At 39.8% G+C, this 20,897-nt stretch overlaps 1 protein-coding gene and 1 long non-coding RNA gene across 51 annotated transcripts in view; one reads left to right on the top strand and one right to left on the bottom strand.

Annotated features, from left to right (window-relative positions):
- LOC146395264 (uncharacterized) overlaps nucleotides 1–20,897 on the bottom strand; it is a 624,884-nt gene that overhangs the window by 255,446 nt on the left and 348,541 nt on the right. The gene's annotated exons all lie outside the window — the stretch shown is intronic.
- The window catches only part of CBFA2T2 (CBFA2/RUNX1 partner transcriptional co-repressor 2), a 168,022-nt gene that overhangs the window by 120,674 nt on the left and 26,451 nt on the right, over nucleotides 1–20,897 (top strand). For 25 of the 50 annotated variants that reach the window (XR_014832200.1, XR_014832197.1, XM_085003619.1 and 22 more), the window contains 4 exons: nucleotides 4,003–4,244; nucleotides 11,625–11,714; nucleotides 16,584–16,765; nucleotides 18,465–18,718. Coding sequence is in view for 47 of the 50 variants with exons in the window: in XM_085003619.1 (XP_084859745.1) it covers nucleotides 4,003–4,244; nucleotides 11,625–11,714; nucleotides 16,584–16,765; nucleotides 18,465–18,718 (768 nt within the window). In the remaining 3 variants the exon portion in view is untranslated. The remainder of the gene's footprint in view (nucleotides 1–4,002; nucleotides 4,245–11,624; nucleotides 11,715–16,583; nucleotides 16,766–18,464; nucleotides 18,719–20,897) is intronic. The other 25 variants (XR_014832198.1, XM_085003621.1, XM_085003607.1 and 22 more) reach the window with 3 other exon arrangements.

Consider the following 20,897-nt stretch of genomic DNA (forward strand, 5'->3'; position numbering starts at 1 on the left):
CTCACGGCCTTTGCTTTATGCATGTGCATCCTTGATGCATCTTCCTCTTCTTATAAGTACAGCAGTCATATTGGATTAGGACTTAGACATATGACCTCACTTAACCGTTAAGGGCCCTATCTCTAAATAGAGTCACATTCCAAGGTACTGGGGGTCAGAACTTCAACATAGGAGTTTTGGCGGAGAGATACAACTTAGTCCAAAACAGTTATATTAGACAATAAATATGTAATACATTGTTCAACCTTCCTAGTCACAAGGAAATGCAAACTAAAACCCACTGTAATACCATATATACCCACAAGGATGTTCATAGTGAGAAGGAATAATCAAGTTTTTGTGAGTTTGTCTGGAGCAACTTGAACACTCATACATTGTTTATGAGAAGTTTTTGGTAGTACTAAAGCTGAATTTCCCCAAACCCTGTAATTCAGCAAATTTAGTCCTAAAACCTCAATTTAAAACCTAGACACCAGGAGTTCCCATTGTGGTTCAGCAGAAATGAACCTGACTAGTATCCATGAGGATGCAGGTTCAATCCCTGGCCTCCCTCAGTGTGTTGAGGATCTGGCGTTGCTGTGAGCTGTGGTGTAGGCCGGCAGCTGTGTCTCCGATTTGACCCCTAGCTTGGGAACCTCCATATGCCACAGGTATGGCCTTAAAAAAAAAAAAAAAAGAAAAGAAAAAAGATACAAAACCTAGACACAAGTATATAAATAGGTAGATACTGATTTTAATTTGAGTTCTTCTGTCTTTCCATGCCCATGCTATCCCAAGTTCAAGTTGTCTCTCTTACAGATATTTGCCTAATAAAATAGAAGACACTTGCTCTTTGTGATGTGCCCACTAAGTGTCAAAGCACTGTGCTAGTTGTGTTTTCTCATTTAAATGCCATTTTACAAGTTTACACATTATCTTTGCTCATTTACATTTTTTGTGTTTATTGGTTTAAGAAGCAGGAGAAGAGAGTTTAAGAGATACAACTTTAATGGAAGGTTTAATTATTATTGTCCCAAAACCTTTGAAATTCAGTAACTGGCAACCATAACAGTTTGAGCCAGAGTTTATGAAATGAAATTTTATATCCTTTTTTTCTTAAATTCTGTTTTTTATCTCAAGAGTTATACAGCCTTAGATATAGGTACTATCTTGAAATGAAACAGATTTAAACCCAGGCTGTCATTCACATTTCAAGATTCAGACAGTAGGGCTGTGTGTATGTGTATTCAGCCCTTTTGACCTCCATATTTGACTGCTTAGTGTTGAATATGGTTTATTTCAGAAAATGTGATCATACACTTTCACTGAAGAAACTGTAAAAAGTCCATCTGAACATCACGGTGGCTAAAAGCCCAGTAATATATCATTTTTACAGCTTGCTTCAAAAGAGGGCAGTTCTCCAATGGCAATTGACCTTTCTATGAACACAAAGAAATGGCAGACCATTGCAACTAATTTTCTGTATTGATGAGGTTGAATATTGAGCTTTCCTTTACAGCTTTTCTTTTCCTGGAAGGCACAGAGGAGAAACCACACTTTTTTCTCAGCCTGTTAATATTATGCAGTGAGCCATTCGGCATTGTTTTCCTGAACTTGATCTGTAATAGCTAATGAGCAAAACCAATGTATATATAGAGGTATATATAGTATACACAGTTCATAGTTTGGCTGACTATGATATACACAGATGTGTGTTTATCAAGAAGTGGACAATCTTTCAAGGCAGTGCAAGTACAGAAAGAAATAAGTGTAATTTAATAAGTAAAATAATGAAAGCATAAATGTGGCACAGAGAAAGGTTGTTAAATCTACTAAGAGCAGCAGAGTCCTTCAAAGAATGCTTCTTAATACAGATGGTATGTTTTTAAACTTAGTTTTACTTTCTTAAATTTTCTTTTTCTTTTATTTTTCTTTTGAGGGCTACACCCACAGCATATGGAGGTTCCCAGGCTAGGGGTCAAATTGTAGCTGTAGCCAACAGGCTACACCACGGCCACAGCAACACTAGATGCACTAGGTGCATCCACAACCTATGCCATAGCTTTTGACAACACCAGATTCTTTAGCCCCAACTGGGTGAGGCCAGGGATGGAATCCATATCCTCATGGATACTAGTCAGGTTCTTAACCTGCAGAGCCACAAGGGAAATTTTTACTTTCTTAAATTTTCAAACCTGAATATGATTAAGTGAAAATCTATCGACACTTAGGCATTAGATAATTTTATTTCATTGTTCAGGGAAGAAGGGGATTTTTTACTTAATGCCTCCAAGAACAAAACTCTAGGGTTGTGTTCCAAATTAAAATTGTAAGAAATGAGTATTAAAAGCAGTGGGAAAAGAGTTACCATCATGCCTTGGTGGGTTAAGGACCCAACATTGTCTCTGTGAGGATGCAAGTTCAATCCCTGGCCTTGCTCATTAGGTTGAGAAATGGTGTTTCCCCAAGCGTGACATAGGTTGCAGATGTGGCTCGGATTCAGTGTTGCCATGGCTATGGTGTAGGCCTCAGCTGCAGCTCCAGTTCAACCCCAAGCCTGAAACTTCCATGCACTGTAGGTGGGTGTGGCCATTAAAACAAAACAAAACAAAATAGGAAAATAGGAAAACTGTAGTTAATCACATGTATTATAATTTGAGCAAAAATATAGAATAGAGTAGAAGTGTCCTCTATGGTATCTAAAAAATGCTTTATTGAGTGACCAACAATTTGGTGCTATCAAGGCAAGGAAAAACTGATTTTGATGTGTATAAATATCCTCTAAAGTCAAAGAGATAATATATCTCATTGCAGGAATGGGTCATTAAACCTATAGCCTAGAAAAAACATTTATCAATTAAGACAACTCTGCTTTCTGATTATCTTGTTCAAATGCTATATTCTAATTGACTACTTAGCTTCTTTGGGAACCTGCGGTTAGGAAGAAGATATTACATAAAAGGTGGGCATGAGGGAGTTCCCACTGTGGCACAGCAGAAATGAATCCGACTAGTATCCATGAGGATGCAGGTTCAATCACTGGCCTCACTCAGTGGGTCAGGGATCCGGCATTGCTGTGAGCTGTGGTGTAGTTCGAAGAGGAGGCTTGGATCCTGAGTTGCTGTGGCTGTGGTGCAGGCTGGCAACTGTAGCTCCATTTCGACCCCTAGCCGGAAAATTTCCATATGCCTCGGATGCAGCCTTAAAAAGCAAAAAGAAAAAAAAAAAAGGCTCATGAGTGTCCAGTCATTGGAAATAGGTATTCTCCCAGACTCGTGTCATGCAACCCATTGCAGGGAGTCTTAAAAACTACCCACCTTGGAGTTCCCATCATGGCGCAGTGGTTAATGAATCCGACCAGGAGCCATGAGGTTGCGGGTTCGGTCCCTGCCCTTGCTCAGTGGGTTAATGATCTGGCATTGCCGTGAGCTGTGGTGTAGGTTGCAGACGTGGCTCAGATCCCGCATTGCTGTGGCTCTGGCGTAGGCCAGTGGCTACAGCTCCGATTCAACCCCTAGCCTGGGAACCTCCATATGCCTCGGGAGCGGCCCAAGAAATAGCAAAAAGACAAAAAGACAAAAAAAAAAAAAAAAAAAAGAAAAAAAAAAAAACTACCCACCTCAAGAGTTCCCTTGTGGCACCGTGGGTTAAGGATCCACTGTTGACACTGCAGCAGGTTGGATTGCTGCCTTGGCGTAGGTTCAGTCCCTGACCAGGGATCTTGTACGTGATGCAAGCACAGCCAAAAATAAAAAAACCACCCACCTCTGTCCTTGACCTGCACAAGTTAGATATCACTTCTCTTTGTTCTTGTAGCACTTATACTCTTCTAACGCTTTGGTGTTATTCTGTTATTTTTTACCTGACAGTCTGTCTCACTTTAAAGCAATGTTGTTGAAATGGTGTCTGGTATACTCTTAACATGCACTTTACAAAATTCAAATGAAAAAGTGAAGGAGAATGCAAAAGAAGAAATTAACAAAGATCCTTATGTTTTGCACTTAAACTGAGTCTTTCTTTTAGTGAGCAATGGCATCAACCATTCTCCCCCTACCCTAAACGGCGCCCCATCACCACCACAGAGATTCAGCAATGGTCCTGCCTCTTCTACATCATCTGCACTAACAAATCAACAGTTGCCGGCCACTTGTGGTGCTCGGCAGCTCAGCAAGTTGAAACGCTTTCTCACCACTCTGCAACAGTTTGGCAATGACATCTCACCTGAGATTGGGGAGAAGGTGCGGACTCTTGTTCTAGCATTGGTGGTAAGTATAGCATCATTATTGACAGCTCCTTGAATCTGTACCTCAGAACTCAGAACACAGGAGTTCCTGCTGTGATACAGTGGAATTGGCAGCATCTCTGTAGCACCAGGATGCAGGTTCAATACCTGTCCTGGCACAGTGGGTTATAGGATCCAGAGTTGCCACATCTGTGGTATAGGTCGCAACTGCAGCTCAGATCTGATCCCTGGCTCATGCAGAGAAGTTGTACATATTTCTTCTCATTCCTAAGCTTGAAGCAGTGTGGCAAATTGTGCAGCTTAGATTAGTTTAACTTGTATAATATTGTTAAATCATGGATTTCAGTTGTGGATAATGTTTACCAAAGAAGCAAAAACAAAGCTATAATGTTTGCCATATTGTTTCTTATGGTATCAATTTTTGGGGGGGGTTCTTTTTAGGGCCGCCCCCATGGCATATAGAGGGTCCCAGGCTAGGGGTCAAATCGGGAGCTGTAGCTGCCGGCCTACACTGCAGCCACAGCAATGCCAGATCTGAGCCCTGTCTGCGACCTACACCACAGCTTATGGCAATGCCGGATACTTAACCCACTTAGTGAGGCCAGGGATCGAACCTGCATCATGGTGGATACTAGTCAAGTTCGTTTCCGCTGAGCCACGGCAGGAACTCCTTACGATATCAATTTAGTTCCAATAAGAAGCTTTAAATTTGTCTTAAAACTGAATTGCTGCAGGCCCACTGAGGTTCAACTAAGTTAATACGAGGTTTTGTTGCTTAATATATTCAGTGCCTGGTGCATTGTTTCCAAACCACAGAAAAAAAAGAAATGGCTTATTTTTAAGATAATATTTACAAGATTACAAGATTCATAGTCTAAATAAATAATATCAAAGGGATTACATTATTTAGCTCCTCATACAAATATAATTTCTTTAGGATTTATAATGTACACATAATTTTTTTCTGTACTGAGTGGTGAAATCATGGTATAAGGAAGTGATTTTTCTCATATTGACAGCTGAGAGAGGTTTGATCTCAGTGTATATAAGATAAGAGCTACCAGTTATTAATGTTTGTAAATTGAATTCCTCAAGATTTACCTGAACTAAAACACACTGTGCTCCTGCATATTAGCCTCTGTATGCGGTAAAGATGAACCACATTACTAAAATTTTATTTTCAGTTCTCACAGTATAATCTGGATCCTCTGAGACCCTTGTAGGAAGTCCAGGAGGTTAAAAACATTTTCATAATAATTCTAAGATGTTACTTGCCTTTTTATTTGTATTCTCTCATGAGAGTATAGTGGGATTTTCTTCTTTTTTTTAAGTTTTTTTTTCTTATTTTTTTATTACTCAAATGAATTTCTCACATCTGTAGTTGTATAATGATCATAACAATCCAATTTCACAGGATTTCCATCCCACAGCCCAAGCACATCCCCCCACCCCCCATACTGTCTCCTCCAGAGACCGTAAGTTTTTCAATGTCTGTGAGTCAGCATCTGTTCTGCAAAGAAGTTCCATCTGTCCTTTTTTCAGATTCCACATGTCAGTGAAAGCATTTGATGTTGGTGTCTCATTGTATGGCTGACTTCACTTAGCGTGATCATTTCTAGGTCCATCCATGTTGCTAAAAATGCTGGTATTTCGTTCCTTTTGATGGCTGAGTAATATTCCATTGTGTATATGTACCACATCTTCTGGATCTACTCCTCTGTCGATGGACATTTAGGTTGTTTCCATGTCTTGGCTATTGCAAATAGTGCTGCAATGAACATCGGAGTACATGTGTCTTTGCAAGTCGTGGTTTTCTCTGGATAGATGCCGAGGAGGGGGATTGCTGGATCAAATGGTAGTTCTATTTTGAGGTTTTCTGAGGAATCTCCATACTGTTTTCCACAGTGGTTGCACCAGTGTACAATCCCAACAGTGTACTAGGGTTCCTTTTTCGCCACACCCTCTCCAGCACTTATTGTTTGTAGACTTTTGGATGATGGCTATTCTGGCTGGTGTAAGGCGGTACCTCATAGTGGTTTTGATTTGCATTTCTCTAATAATGAGTGATGTTGAACATCTTTTCGTGTGTTTTTTGGCCATCTGTGTGTCTTCTTTGGAGAACTGCTGTGTCTGTTTAGGTCTTCTGCCCATTTTTGGATGGGGTTTTTTGTTTTTTTGGTAGGGAGCTGCAGAAGGTGTTTATAACTTTTGGAGATTAATCCCTTGTCAGTTGATTCACCTGCAAAGATTTTCTCCCATCCTGTGGGTTGTCTTTTCGTGTTGTTTAGGGTTTCCTTTGCTGTGCAGAAACTTTTAAGTTTGATGAGGTCCCATTTGTTTGTTTTTGTTTTTATTGTCAATACTCTTAAGAGGTGGGTCTGAGAAGATGGTGCTGTCGTTTCTGTCAGAGAGTGTTTGGCCTGTGTTTTCCTCTAAGAGTTTCATAGTGTCTGGTCTTATATCTAGGTCGTTAATCCATTTTGAGGTGTTCTTTTGTGTGTGTATGGTGTTAGGGAGTGTTCTAATTTCATTCTTTTCCATGTGGCTGTCCAGCTTTCCCAGCACCACTTACTGAACAAGCTGTCCTTTCTCCATTGTATATCCTTGCCTCCTTTGTCATAGAGTAGTTGGCTGTAGGTGTGTGGGTTTAATTCTGGGCTTTTTGTCCTGTTCTACTGATCTATATGTCTGTCTTTGTGCCAGTACCATGCGGTTTTGATGGTTGTAGCTTTGTAGTATAGTCTGAAGTCCGGGAGCCTGATTCCTCCAGCTCCATTTTTCTTTTTCAGGATGTCTTTGGCTATTCTGGGTCTTTTGTGCTTCCAAGCAAACTTTAAAATATTTTGTGGAAAATGTCCTTGGTAATTTGATAGGGAGTGCATTGAATCTGTAAGTTTTTTTAATTGTTCTTTTTTTTGGGGGGGGCCTCCCTGTGGCACATGGAGCCCCCAGTCCAGGGATCAGATCCAAGCCATAGTTTTGAACCAAGCCACAGCTGCAGCAGCACCAGATCCCCAACCCACTGTGGTGGGCCTGGGATTGAACCCACATCCCAGAGCTCCCAAGACACTGCTGATCCTGTTGCACCACAGTTTGGAGCTCCTATAGTGGAATTTTCTAGAGGCTACGTGACAAAGGATGTTGGAATGGATTAAATGCAGAAGGAGATAGGAGAATCCAGCTATCTTTTATTAAGCTAGATAGCAGAGAGATTTGTACAACTGTAGTATACAGAGCCATTCTCCTTACTATATTTTTAACCATTTTTAAATGAAATATAGTTAATATGCAATGTTATATTAGTTTCAGGTGTACAGTGAAGTGATTCAGTTATATATTTTTATATATATGAAACTAATAAAAAATTTTTAAGTAGATTCTCCTATTATAGCTTATTAAAAGATATTAAACATAGTTCCCTGGGCTATGTAGTGGGTCCTTGTTTATTTTATATATAATAGTGTTTCTTAATCCCAAAATTCCTTATTCACACCCCCATCCACTTTGGTAACTATAAGTTCCTTTTGTCTGTCTGTGAGTCTACTTCTGTTTTGTAAATACGTTCATTTGTGTCATTTTTTTAGATTCCACATATAAGTGATATCATATGATATTTGTCTCTGACTTACTTCACTTAATATGACAATCTCTAGGTCCATCCATGTTCACATAAGTGATACTATTTAATTCTTTTTTGTGACTTAGTAATATTCCATTACACACACACACACACACACACACACACACACACACACACACACAGAGTTCCCTGTGCTATATAGTGGGTCCTTGTTTATTTTATATATACTATCCATTCATCTGTCAGTGGACATTAGGTTGCTTCCATGTCTTGGCTATTGTAAATAATGCTGCTGTGAACATTGGGGTGCATGCATCTTTTCAAATTATTAAAGTTTTCTCCAGTTATATATGCCCAGGAGTGGGATTGCAGGATCATATAGTAACTATTTTTATTTTTTAAGGCACTTTAATACTGTTCTCCATAGTAACCTCACCAATTTGCATCCCCAACAACAGTGTAGGAGGGTTTCTTTTTCTCCACACCCTCTCCAGCATTTATAATTTATATACTTTTTAATGATGGCCATTCTGGCTGGGGTGAGTGATACCTCAGTGTTGTTTTGATTTGCATGTCTGTAATGATTAGTGATATTGAGCATTTTTTCATGTGCCTATTGGCCATCTGTATATCTTCTTTGGAGAAATGTCTATTTAAATATCCTGCCCTTTTGTGTGTGTGTGTGAGTGTGTGTGTGTGTGTGTTTTGTGTGTGTTTTTGCTGTTTCTTGGGCCGCTGCCATGGCATATGGAGGTTCCCAGGCTAGGGGTTGAACCGGAGCTGCAGCTGCCGGCCTACACCAGAGTCACAGCAACATGGGATCCAAGCCACGTCTGCAACCTACACCACAGCTCACGGCAACACCAGATCCTTAACCTACTGAGCAAGGCCAGGGATCGAACCCGCAACCTCATGGTTCCTAGTCGGATTCGTTAACCACTGAGCCATGACGGGAACTCTTCCTGACTATTTTTTTATTGAACTTTTTTTGTTGTTGTTGTTATTAAGCTGTGTGAGCTATTTGTATATTTTAGAAATTAAGTCCTTGTTGGTAACATCATTTGTAAATATTTTCTCCCAATCCGTAGGTTTTCTTTTCCTTTTGTTTATGGTTTTTTTTTGCTGTGTAAAAACTTTTAACTAGGTCCCATTTGTTTATATTTGTTTTGTTTCCATTACTCTAGGAGATGGATCCAAAAAAAAATAATGCTGCAATTTATGTCAAAGAGTGTTCTACCTATGTTTTCCTCTGGGAGTTTTATACTGTCTGGTCTTACATTTAGGTCTTAAATCCACTTTGAGTTTAGTTTTGGTTTTGGCTTTGGCCAAGCGCATGACATATGGAAGCTCCTAGGCCAGGGATTGAACCCTCATCACAGCAGCGGGTTTATTTTGTGTATAGCATTAGAGAATGTTCTGATTTCATTCTTATGCATGTAGCTGTCCATTTTCCCCAGCACCATTTATTGAAGAGATTGTCTTTTTCTCCATTGTATCTTCTTGCTTCTTTTGTCAGAGATTAATTGATCATAAGTGCATGGGTTTATTTCTGGGCTTTCTATCCTTTCCATTGATCTATGTGCCTGTTTTTGTGCCAGTACCATACCATTTTGATGACCGTAGTACAGTCTGAAATCAGGGAGCGTGATTCCTCCAGCTGTATTCTTTCTCAAGATTGTTTGCAGTCTTTTGTGCTTCCGTACAATTTTTTTTTCATAAAAAAATTTTTTTTGGTTCCAGTTCTGTAAAATAGGCCGTTGGTAATTTGATAGGGCTTATATTGAATCTGTAGATTGCCTTGGGTGGAAGTATGGTCATTTAAACAGTATTGATTCTTCCAATCCAAGAGCATGGTATGTCTTTCCATCTGTTTGTGTCATCTTCATTTTCTTTCATCAGTGTCTTAGTTTTAGGGTACAGGTCTTTTGCCTCCTTAGATAATTAATTCCTAGATATTTTATTCTTTTTGATAGTGTTAAATGGGATTGTTTCCTTAATTTCTTTTTCTGCTCTTTCATTGTTAGTATATAGAAATGCAACAGATTTCTGGGTATTAACTTTATATCCAACAACTTTATTGAATTCATTGATGAGCTCTAGTAGTTTCTGGTAGTCTTTAGGATTTTCTGTGTATAGCATCATATACAAACATTGACAGTTTTACTTCTTTTCCAATTTGGAGTCCTTTTATTTCTTTTTCTTCTCTAGTTGTGGTAGCTAGGACTTCCAAAGCTATGTTGAATAAAAGTGGTGAGAGTGGACAGCCTTGTTTTGTTCCTGATCTGAGGAAATGCTTTCAGCTTTCCACCGTTTGAGAATGATATTAGCTGCAAGTTTGTCATATATTATGTTGAGGTATATTCCCTCTTTGCCCACTTTCTGAAGACTTTTTATCATAAATGAATGTTGAATTTTATCAGAAGTTTTTCTACATCTCTTGAGATGATCAAATCTTTTGTTAGTTTATTTGTTTGTTTGTTGTTTTTTAGGGCCTCACCTGCAGCATATAGAAGTTCCCAGGCTAGGGATTGAATTGGAGCTACAGTTGCCAGCCTGCGCCAGAGCCACAGCAATGCCAGATCGAATCTGTGACCTACATCACAGTTCACGGCAACACCAGATCCTTAACCCACTGAGCGGGGGAAAGATCAAACCTGCATCTTCATGGATATTAGTCAGGTTCAGTTCTGCTGGGCCACAGCAGGAACTCCTCATATTGTTGTTATTCTTAGTTTGTTAATATAATTTATCACATTGATTTGCAGATATTGAAAAATGCTTCCATCCTTGGAATAAATCCCAATTGATCATGATGTATAATCCTTTTAATATATTTTGGGAGTCTGTTTTCTAGTATTTTGTTGAGGATTTTTTCATCTATGTTTATCAGTGATATTGGCCTATAATTTTACCTTTTTGTGATAACTGTCTGGTTTTGGTATCAGGGTGATGGTGGCCTCATAGAATGAGTTCATAAGTGTTCCTTCCTCTGCAATTTTTGGAATTGTTTCAGAAGGATGGGTGTTAACTCTTCTCTAATGTTTGATAGAATTCACCTGTGAAGCCATCTGGTCTTCTTTTGTTTATTGGGAGTTTTTAAATTACTGATTCAATTTCAGTACTGATAATTGTCTGTTCACATTTTTTGTTTCTTCCAGTCTCAGTCTTTGAAGGCTGTACCTTTCTAAGAATTTGTCAGTTTCCTCTAGGTCATCCATTGTATTGGTCATCCATTTTATTGGTGTACAGTAGTCTCTTATGATCCTTTATATTTATTTGGTGTTGGTTGTAAACAGACCACTTGAAGGTAGAAGGCTTCTTTTTTCTTTTAACTTCCAATTTAGGAGATTTAGCAAACTGATGTTAGGAGGTAGGCAGAACCAATGAAGAAATGAACTTCTGAAGTAGTGATCTTCTGAGTTGTTAAATTGATATCCTGGACTTACTTGGAATCTGTTCAGCTGGAAACATTGTAAGCTTGGTTACTTGTACCTTAGGTGAGTTGTGATGAACCCTCAGTAAAAGGGACCCAAGTGCCTCTCTTCATGGTAGGAAGGCAGTGTCTGTCCTTTTCTACCCAGACTGCTGAGCATAGAGGAAAATTTTTTAGAATCGAGGTGGTAGAGAAGAAAATTAAGGAGACTGAATTTCATTATGAAAGGAAATAATTTTTAGTTAGTCTTTAAGAGGAATCCGAGTTCATAATAGTGCTCTTGGAATTGTCCTTTTTCTTATAATTTCAAAGGGTTCAGCACTATCAGGTCTGTGGTACAAGGACACTGTCCAATTTTAGAAGTTGAACAATGTTATTTATCTTTTCAGAACTCAACAGTAACAATTGAAGAATTCCATTGCAAGCTCCAAGAGGCTACAAACTTTCCTCTTCGTCCTTTTGTTATTCCCTTCCTCAAGGTAATTTTAATCAGATAACTACTGGATGTAATTTATCTTCAGCATTTCCTCAAGATCTGCTAGTGATCCCTGTTCTGTGATCCAAATCAGAGCAGCTTGCTTTATTTTCATATCTCTATTTTATTTGGGGCTGCTAGAGAAATGTGAGTATAGTTTGCAGAAAAGCCTTATGTTTGATGAGATGAGAGTTGAAAAAGCCTTCAGTTGTGGTTTGTATGCAGACACTGCTAGTGACACACAGAAGGAGCAGGTAGGAGGAATAGGAGTTGAGTGGGCTTGGAGGTATGTGCATGGCATGGAGGTTGGGCTCCTAGCCGAGGAAGTAACTGGACACAGCCTTTTTGGAGGTGGCTAGGAGGTAAAGAAGAGTGTTACGAGAGGAGAATGTCAAAACAAAGGAGAGGCCTTTGCAGTTAGGACTTAGCCTAAGGACAGAAGAGCATGTGGGAAGGCACTATTTGCATCTTTCCTCCCATCAGTTAGTCCAGTTTCTAATTACATCCTCTGGAATTAATGTTCCCTGGCACATAACTTTTGGGGACTGTGTTTAAAATTATTATGCTTACGTGATCAGTGAGGCAGTAACATGCTCTTTTAAAAAATATTTTTGGAGTTCCCGTCGTGGCTCAGTGGTTAATGAACCTGGTTGGTATCCATGTTAACGAACCTGAGTGGTTCAATCCCAGGCCTCACTCAGTAGGTTAAAGATCCAGAGTTGCCATGAGCTATAGTGTAGGTCACAGATGTGGTTCAGATCCCAAGTTGCTGTGGCTGGGGCACAGGTGGGCAGCTGTAGCTCTAATTCGACCCCTAAACCTGGGAACTTCCATATGCTGTGGGTGCAGCCACCAAAAGACAAAAGACAATATTTATATATATATATATATAAAGACAAAAGACTAATATCCATGAAGATGCAGATTCAATCCCTGACCTTGCTCAATGGGTTAAGGATCTGGCATTGCTGCAAGCTGTAGTGTAGGTCAACAGCTGGAGCTCCAATTCGACCCCTAGCCTGGGAACCTCCATGTGCCATAGATGCAGCCCTATTTAAAAAAAAAAGAAAGAAAAAAAAAAAAAAACTCAAACAATTTCATGCTCACAAAATAGTTTCAAAGTGTACAAAATTCAGATTCTCCAAATGTTAGTATTTTATCACATTTGCATTATTACTCTTTTTTATTTCTATTTTTTTCTCAGAATTGTTTAAGGAGAAACTACAGACATGATACATCTAAATGCTTTAGTCCAATTATCAAATCAAGAAATAAACATTGAGAGAAGTTCTCATCATGGCTCAGTGGTTAATGAATCCGACTAGTACCCATGAGAATGCAAGTTCACTCCCTGGCCTCGCTCAGTGGGTTAAAGATGTGGTGTTGCCATGAGCTGTGGTGTAGGTTGCAAACTCAATTCGGATCCCGTGTTGCTGTGGCATAGGCTGGCAGCTACAGCTCCAACTTGACGCCTAGCCTAGCAATTTCCATATGCCGAGGGTTTGGCCCAAATAGACAAAAAACAAAAAAAGAAAGGAAGAAACATTGAGGAAGTTCCCTGGTGGCTCAGTGGGTTAAGGATCCAGCATTGTCACTGCTTTGGCTCCAGTCACTCCAGGGTTTGATCCCTGGCCCAGGAATTTCTGCATGCCACAGGTGTTACAAATTTAAAAAAAAAAAGAAAGAATGAAAGGAAGGAGGGGAGAAAGGAAGGAAGGACGGAAACAACACTATCATCTATAGACCTTATTCATATTTCACCAGATGTCCCACAAATGTCCTTTTTAACAAAAGAACAACTTTTTTTATGATCCTGTATCTAATTCAAGGTTACATCTTGGGTTTCATTGTCATGTCTTTTCAGTCCATTTTAATCTGAAATAGCATCTCATTAATGATCTAGATGTTTTTGAAGAGTATAGGCTGTTTTATAGAATATGCTTCAATTTGGATTTTTCTGATACTTCATGATTAGAATGAGGTTGTGCATTTTAGAGAGAAATAGCAGATAGGTGGTATCACTGCATGCTATCAGGAGACGTAGGTGTGAAGGTGTCTCATAATTTGTGATGTTGAGTTTTATCACTTGGTAAAGGTGGTGTTTACCATGGTTTCCCACTGTAAAGTTACTATTTTTTCCTATTAAATGATAATAATGTTCAGAAACAGGTATCATGATTCATACAGATAAAAAAAAATTAACCTGTGTCATAGATTTTATTTAATACAAGTTGTTATAACCCCCTCAAGGGAGAAGCCAAAGGATGGACACATTTATAGATCAGGATTATTGTTAATTAATATGCAAACAGAAGTAATACTTTCTTCTATAGTGGGCAAGAGGAGTCTCTAAAATCTCTGCTGCATGTGATTTTTTTTTCTTTCTTTTTCTTTTCTTTCTTTCTTTTTTTTTTAAGGGCCACACCTGTGGCATATGGAAGTTCCCAAGCTAGGAGTCTAATCGGAGCTGCAGCTGCTGACTTACACCACAGCCACAGCAACACCAGATCTGAGCTGCATCTGCAGCCTACACCATAGCTCACAGCAATGCCAGATCCTTAGCCCACTGAGCAAGGCCAGGGATCGAATCCCAACCTCATGGTTCCTAGTCGGATTTGTATCTGCTGTGTCACGACGGTAACTCCCACATGTGATTTTATACATGTTCATAGACAGCATTTTCTTCTCTTTTTTCTTTTTTTGCTGCCCTCTAGCATACAGAAGTTCCCAGGCCAGGGATTTAGATCCATGACCAGAGCCACGACCTACACCACAGCTGTGGCAACACAGGATCCTTAACCCACTGTGCCGGGCTGGGATTGAACTCACATCCCTGCCGCTGCAGAGATACCATCGATCCTCTTGTGCCACAGTAGCAACTCCAATAGACAACAATTTTTTTACATTGTTATTGGTTATCTATAACTTTCAGTGGTATAAAACAGCTCAAAGCAAAGAAAGTCAAGAATCAGATACCAGTGTATTCTAGACCAGGCATAGTTTGGAAAGTTGTGACCCAAATCCAGCCCACCACATGGTTTTGTAAAGTCCTACCTAGAGAGAAGAATGGTCTTTACAGATGAACATTTGTAATTAATTTGGTAATAGGGAACACTATCTTTGACCCCCAAATAAGCTAAATGTTATCCTCAGTCCACCAAATGAATTCCATTCTTTTCATTAGTAGTAGACTATTACAGAAAAGCTTAACTCAGTTGTTTGTATTTTGACTTTTGTTAATACAGTAATTATAGAAATTTATTTTGTCCCTTGACAAAATAAATAATGTCCTTTTACCTTCTTTACCTTTATTTCCTAAGAAAATGTAACAGCATCAAAAAGATGGGTCATCTTACTGAAGTACTAATTCTGTTTTTTTTTTTTTAACTTAAAATTAGAGCATTGCAGTCATGCAGGAAAATGCATATGTCTCAGTGCATGTCCTGTGTTGTGGCTCAGTTCTGATGACATTGACGTCTCGGCCTCTCAAGAGCAGTCTATGGTGCCTTTTTCAGCCTTGAAACAGCTGTGTGTTCTATCTCGGTCTCTTTTCTATATATCAGAGCCAGTAGATAATTGTTTCCCCCAAGACTCTAGAATCAAGAGAGATTTGGGAAATTTGTATTAATAGGAAGTGATTAGCATTTTAAAAAATTCATCTAAGGGTATATGTCACAAATGTAAAGATCTGACATGGTGGTTTGTTTTTTTTTTTTCAATTGAGTTTTTACAGTTGCTACAAGAGTGAGGTTATAGAACAGGCTTTTAGTGTTTTATATCATCAGATTCCCTATTCTTAACTCTTGTTATTTTGGAAAACAGCATGAGGTAGGTTATTCTGGCAGCTTCTTGGCTAGCATTTGGGTTTCTGTCAATTTATATCTGCTTTAAAAGCCACTAATTATGGTGTCTACTAAATTAACTGGTGGTAAAGGGATGGCTACTTGCATGTATTAAACTCTCCTTTTACTTGCTCATCTGTTTCCCTTGGAATAAAGACTTATGGGTTCAGTTTAAATTGTTTTTAAATTTGGGGGAACATATAATTCTTCATTTTTTAATAGAACAAATATGGGGAAAGTACATTTTAAATATGAAGGCCTTATAGTTAAGTTTAAAGGACGCGCAGAGGGTTTTATATGACTTGTCCCATTAGAGGTTTAAGTTTGAGGAGAAGGAAAAATAATCAGTAATTAGTACATAATTAGAAAACATGCTTAGTTGGAGCACCACGGTAAGAAATAGATTCTAACCATGTGTATCCTCAGATCCTAGACTAGTCTTTAAGGGTTGTTGCCCTAATTCCCATCACTCCCCATACTTTTTTCAAAACCCATGTTCCACCCAAGTCAGAATAATCGCTATTTCTGAAATTCCGTGGCAGCTCTAATAGAGAACATGAAGGCAACATTGAGTAGTACTATCAGAAATGGATGAGGATTCAGAAGAGAAAAAAAACCAGGACTGCAGTGATAAAGGAAAGAGTGAATTCTTCCTACTCCCATGTAGGCAGTACTAATTCTCTAACTGACCAAAGTCTTTACACATTTTTAAAGATTTAGGTCAATAATTACTATGTTCAACAAACCTTTATTGAGCTTTGATGCTGTACTAGGCCACACAGGTAAATAAAGCACAATCTCTTCCTTAACTGAGATTTACACCTTATAGGGGCAAGAGACAAGTTAATAATAATTGAAGTTCATTATGATAGATATCACTTTACTTAGAGAGGGACATAGGGAAATTAGACTGGAAGGGAGAGAAGTGCTTTTGTTTTGTGTCATCTTATTTGTAAAAGTCTATTGAGATGCTGGGCCCTGTTGTGAGTAGGGCCTAACACTGGGAAATTCACTGCCGCCTTCTTTTCAAGGCCAACCTGCCTCTGCTGCAGCGAGAACTGCTACACTGCGCTCGGGCCGCCAAGCAGACCCCATCCCAGTATCTGGCTCAACATGAACACCTTCTGCTCAACACAAGCATCGCGTCTCCTGCTGACTCTTCTGAGCTGCTCATGGAAGTGCATGGAAATGGAAAGAGGCCCAGTCCAGAGAGGTGAGCAGAGAAGAGCTTTGTTGTCCTTGCTTTTCTGAGCTTTTCCTTTGCTTGTGAAAGAAAAAGAACTTGATTACTATGGTTATATATAGGTATAGACTCAAACATTCCTAAGGTTAATTTTGCTTTATCCCAACATCAGGCAGCAGAAAGCTTCTCAACATTTCATATGACTAAATACCCCCGCTGATAAATTCCACTCTTGAGCATTCTTGGGTCCAGTGTTTCAGAAGCATAAGAAATGTAATCTGGCCAAGGTATTTTCTTCTGATATGTAAAGTCCTATAAAAGGAGAACAATTAATGAATCAGCTTTACTTTTTTTTTTTTTTTTTGCGTTTTAGGGCCACACCTTCGGCATATGGAGGTTCCCACATGAGAGGTCGAATCAGAGCTACAGCTACTGGCCTACACCACAGCCACAGCTGCCATATCTTGGGATCCGAGCCGCATCTGCAACCTACACACAACTCATAGCAACACCAGATCCTTAATCCACTGAGTGAGGCCAGGGATCAAACCCGAGTCCTCATTGGAATCCTAGTCGGGTTCATTACCACTGAGCCACAACAGGAACTCTGAATCAGCTTTACTTTGAAGAATGAAATTATTATTATTATTATTTTATTTTATTTTTATTTTTAGAGCCACACTGCCTCATGTGGAAGATCGCAGGCTAGGGGTCGAATTGGAGCTACAGCTGCTGGCCTACACCACAGCCACAGCAATGCCAGATCTGAGCCGCATCTGCAACCTACACCATAGCTCACAGCAACGCTGGATCCCTAACCCACTGAGCAAGGCCAGGGATCAAACCTGCACCCTCATGGTTCCTAGTCAGATTTGTTTCCACTGTACCACGATGGGAACTCCTGAAAATTGAAATTATATTAATTTAATTTATCCTGGAAATTGATGCATGAGTATTTACCACTATTTTCTATGGTTTGTTTTAATAACAGTGAAAATCTTGCTACAGTTGAAGCGAATAACTAAAAGTCCTACTAATTCACAAGTGTATTAATTATGTAAGCCTTTTTTCTCCCATGTGGAGAATTTGTCTCTTTTCCAGTTGCTGACCTCCAGAGCAGCAGATTTGACCTTGAAACATTCCTAAACATAGTTGAACCCATAGTCTTCCATTTTCCTGTTAATTTCTTTTTTCTTTTTTTTTTTTTTTTGTCTTTTTGCTATTTCTTTGGGCCGCTCCCGCGGCATATGGAGGTTCCCAGGCTAGGGGTCTAATCGGAGCCGTAGCCACCAGCCTACGCCAGAGCCACAGCAACGCGGGATCCGAGCCATGTCTGCAACCTACACCACAGCTCATGGCAACGCCGGATCTTTAACCCACTGAGCAAGGGCAGGGATCGAACCCGCAACCTCATGGTTCCTAGTCGGATTTTTTAACCACTGCGCCACCACGGGAACTCCTTTCCTGTTAATTTCTCCTCTGCTTCATGAAATTGAGATATTTCTGCTCGGTTATGGATGAATTTGACCTCTTTTTTTATGCTGAGATAAATCAGTAATTTCCATTATATACCTGGCCTTTGAAGACATTTCAGTTCATGCCTCATGCTAAGCCTTTTTTTTATCATCTTCTTTTTTGTGAAAGTACCTGGCACAAAGTAGGTGCTCAGGAAGTATTTGCATGAACACTTGTTGAAAGACTTACACATGCACTTCCCATTCTTCTACAGGAGGGAAGAGAGCAGTTTTGAAAGAGATACAGTTCCTCCTGAGCCTCCCGCCAAGAGAGTGTGTACCATTAGCCCTGCTCCCCGGCACAGTCCTGCCCTCACTGTGCCTCTCATGAATCCTGCGGGCCAGTTTCATCCTACTCCTCCGCCTCTTCAGCACTACACCTTAGAAGATATTGCAACTTCCCACCTGTATCGTGAACCCAACAAGATGCTAGAACATCGAGAAGTTCGTGATAGACACCATAATCTTAGTAAGTGACGTAAGCAGTCTGATAATGATTTAGATTCAGATTAAATCCATGGGTTTCTTTCCTACTCAGTGATAAAGCAAAATAGTACCATCATTGCTTTTTTTCCACTGATAAGATGAAGCAATTTTATACGTAAGAAAGAATATTAGGGAGTTCCCGTGGTGGGCTCAGTGGAAACAAATCTGACTAGTATCCATGAGGATGCAGGTTCGATTCCTGGCCTTGCTCAGTGGGTTAAGGATCTGGCATTGCAGTGAGCTGAGGTGTTGGTCATAGACACAGCTTGGATGTCACGTTGCTGTGGCTGTGGCGTAGGCCAGCAGCTACAACTCCGATTTGACTCCTAGCCTGGGAGCCTGCATATGCCTCAGGTGCAGCCCTAAAAAGACCTAAATAAAGAAATAAATAAATAAATAAATTTTAAAAATAAAAAAAAAAGAATATTAGGGTTGTAATGTTCTCATTTGAAATTGATCTTCATATTTTGTTGCTATTATCACTATATGATAGAAGTGGGTGAAACATACTTTTAAAATACACATTGAAGTATTTAAGAATAAAAGGATATTATTTGTTCCAATTGGTTCAGGAAAAAATAGAGAATAACGAAGCAAATGAGGTAAAAATATTCGCATTTAGGTATTCTGAGTAAAAGGCATATGATAACTCTTTGTTCTTGGAACATTTATTTAAGTCTGAGTTTATTTCAGAATAAAATGTTTATAAAATTAAGCAAGAAAGATTTTAAATGTGATCTTAGTAGTGAAAGTGCAGACATTTAGGTGAGAAAGAGGTGAGCCATCCTCATGGATAACCGGCTGTGCATCCTAACTAGCTGTATGAGGTTATGCAAGTTGCTTAGGCTCTCTGTGCCTCAGACTATGCATTTCTAAAATGGAGAGGACACCACCTTCTGTGCTGGGTCATTATCACATTTGGAATGCCTGGACATTCGTCCTCAGCAACCATTAAAGCCACAGCAATGCCAAATCCAAGCCACATCTGCAACTTACACCACAGCTCACCGAAACACCGGATCCTTAACCCACTGAGCCAGGCCCGGGATCGAACCTATATCCTCATGGACTAGTCAGGTTCATAACCCTCTGAGCCACAATGGAACTCCCTTTCCTTATATTTTTAACAGTTTTAGAAACAAATTTTTTCATCTTGAAGTGTTCTATTTGAAAGACCTGTAATCCTCTACCTTGTTGGTTTATTTTACAATCAACCGTTTACCTTCCAGACTGGTTATAGATTTCTTAATTTTCCCCAGTCCTCTTTTGAAAAGGGGACTAACCTAGCATAGGGGTTCTTACCAAATCATTTCTCATTCCCCATTTAATTTAAAATTTTTTTTTAATTTTTATTTATTTATTTATTTTGTCTTTTGTCTTTTTAGGGCCGCACCCGCATGGCATATGGAGGTTCCCAGGCTAGGGGTTGAATCAGAGCTGTAGCCACTGGCTTACACCACAGCCACAGCAACAGGGGATCCAAGCCCCGGCTACAACCTACATACACCACAACTCACAGCAACTCCGGATCCTTAACCCACTGGGTGAGGCCAAGGATCGAACCCTAGTCATCAAGGATGCTTAGGTTCGCTAACCACCAAGCCACGTACGGGAACTTCCTACTCCCCCACTTTTTTTTTTTTTTGGTCTTTTTTTTTGCCTTTTGAGGTCCACTCCCACGGCATGTGGAGGTTCCCAGGCTAGGAGTCTAATTGGAGCTGTAGCCACCGGCCTACACCAGAGCCACAGCAACACGGGATCCGAGCTGCGTCTGCGACCTACCCCACAGCTCACGGCAACGCCAGATCCTTAACCCACTGAGCAAGGCCAGGGATCGAACCCACAACCTCATGGTTCCTAGTCGGATTCGTTAACCACTGAGCCACAACGGGAACTCCCCTACTCCCCCACTTTTAAACAAACATTTTATCACTCCCCCCATTTACTCTCCTAAAGTGAAATCTATGGATGCTATAGCCTACTTTAGTCTCTAATTTTAGAATCAGTATCCTGAAGTATGTAAGAAGGTATTTTAGGAGTCTCTGTTGTGGCTCAGTGGAAACGAATCCGACTCTTACCCATGAGGACACAATTTCAATTCCTGGCATTGCTCAGTGGGTTAAGGATCTGGCGTTGCCATGAGCTGTGGTGTAGGTTGCAGA

Source organism: Sus scrofa, chromosome 17 (assembly GCF_054392235.1).
Source record: "Sus scrofa isolate SSC_HxYL_T2T_F1_AM1 chromosome 17, Sscrofa_HxYL_maternal_Yorkshire_Landrace_v2.0, whole genome shotgun sequence".
NCBI lineage: Eukaryota > Metazoa > Chordata > Mammalia > Artiodactyla > Suidae > Sus > Sus scrofa.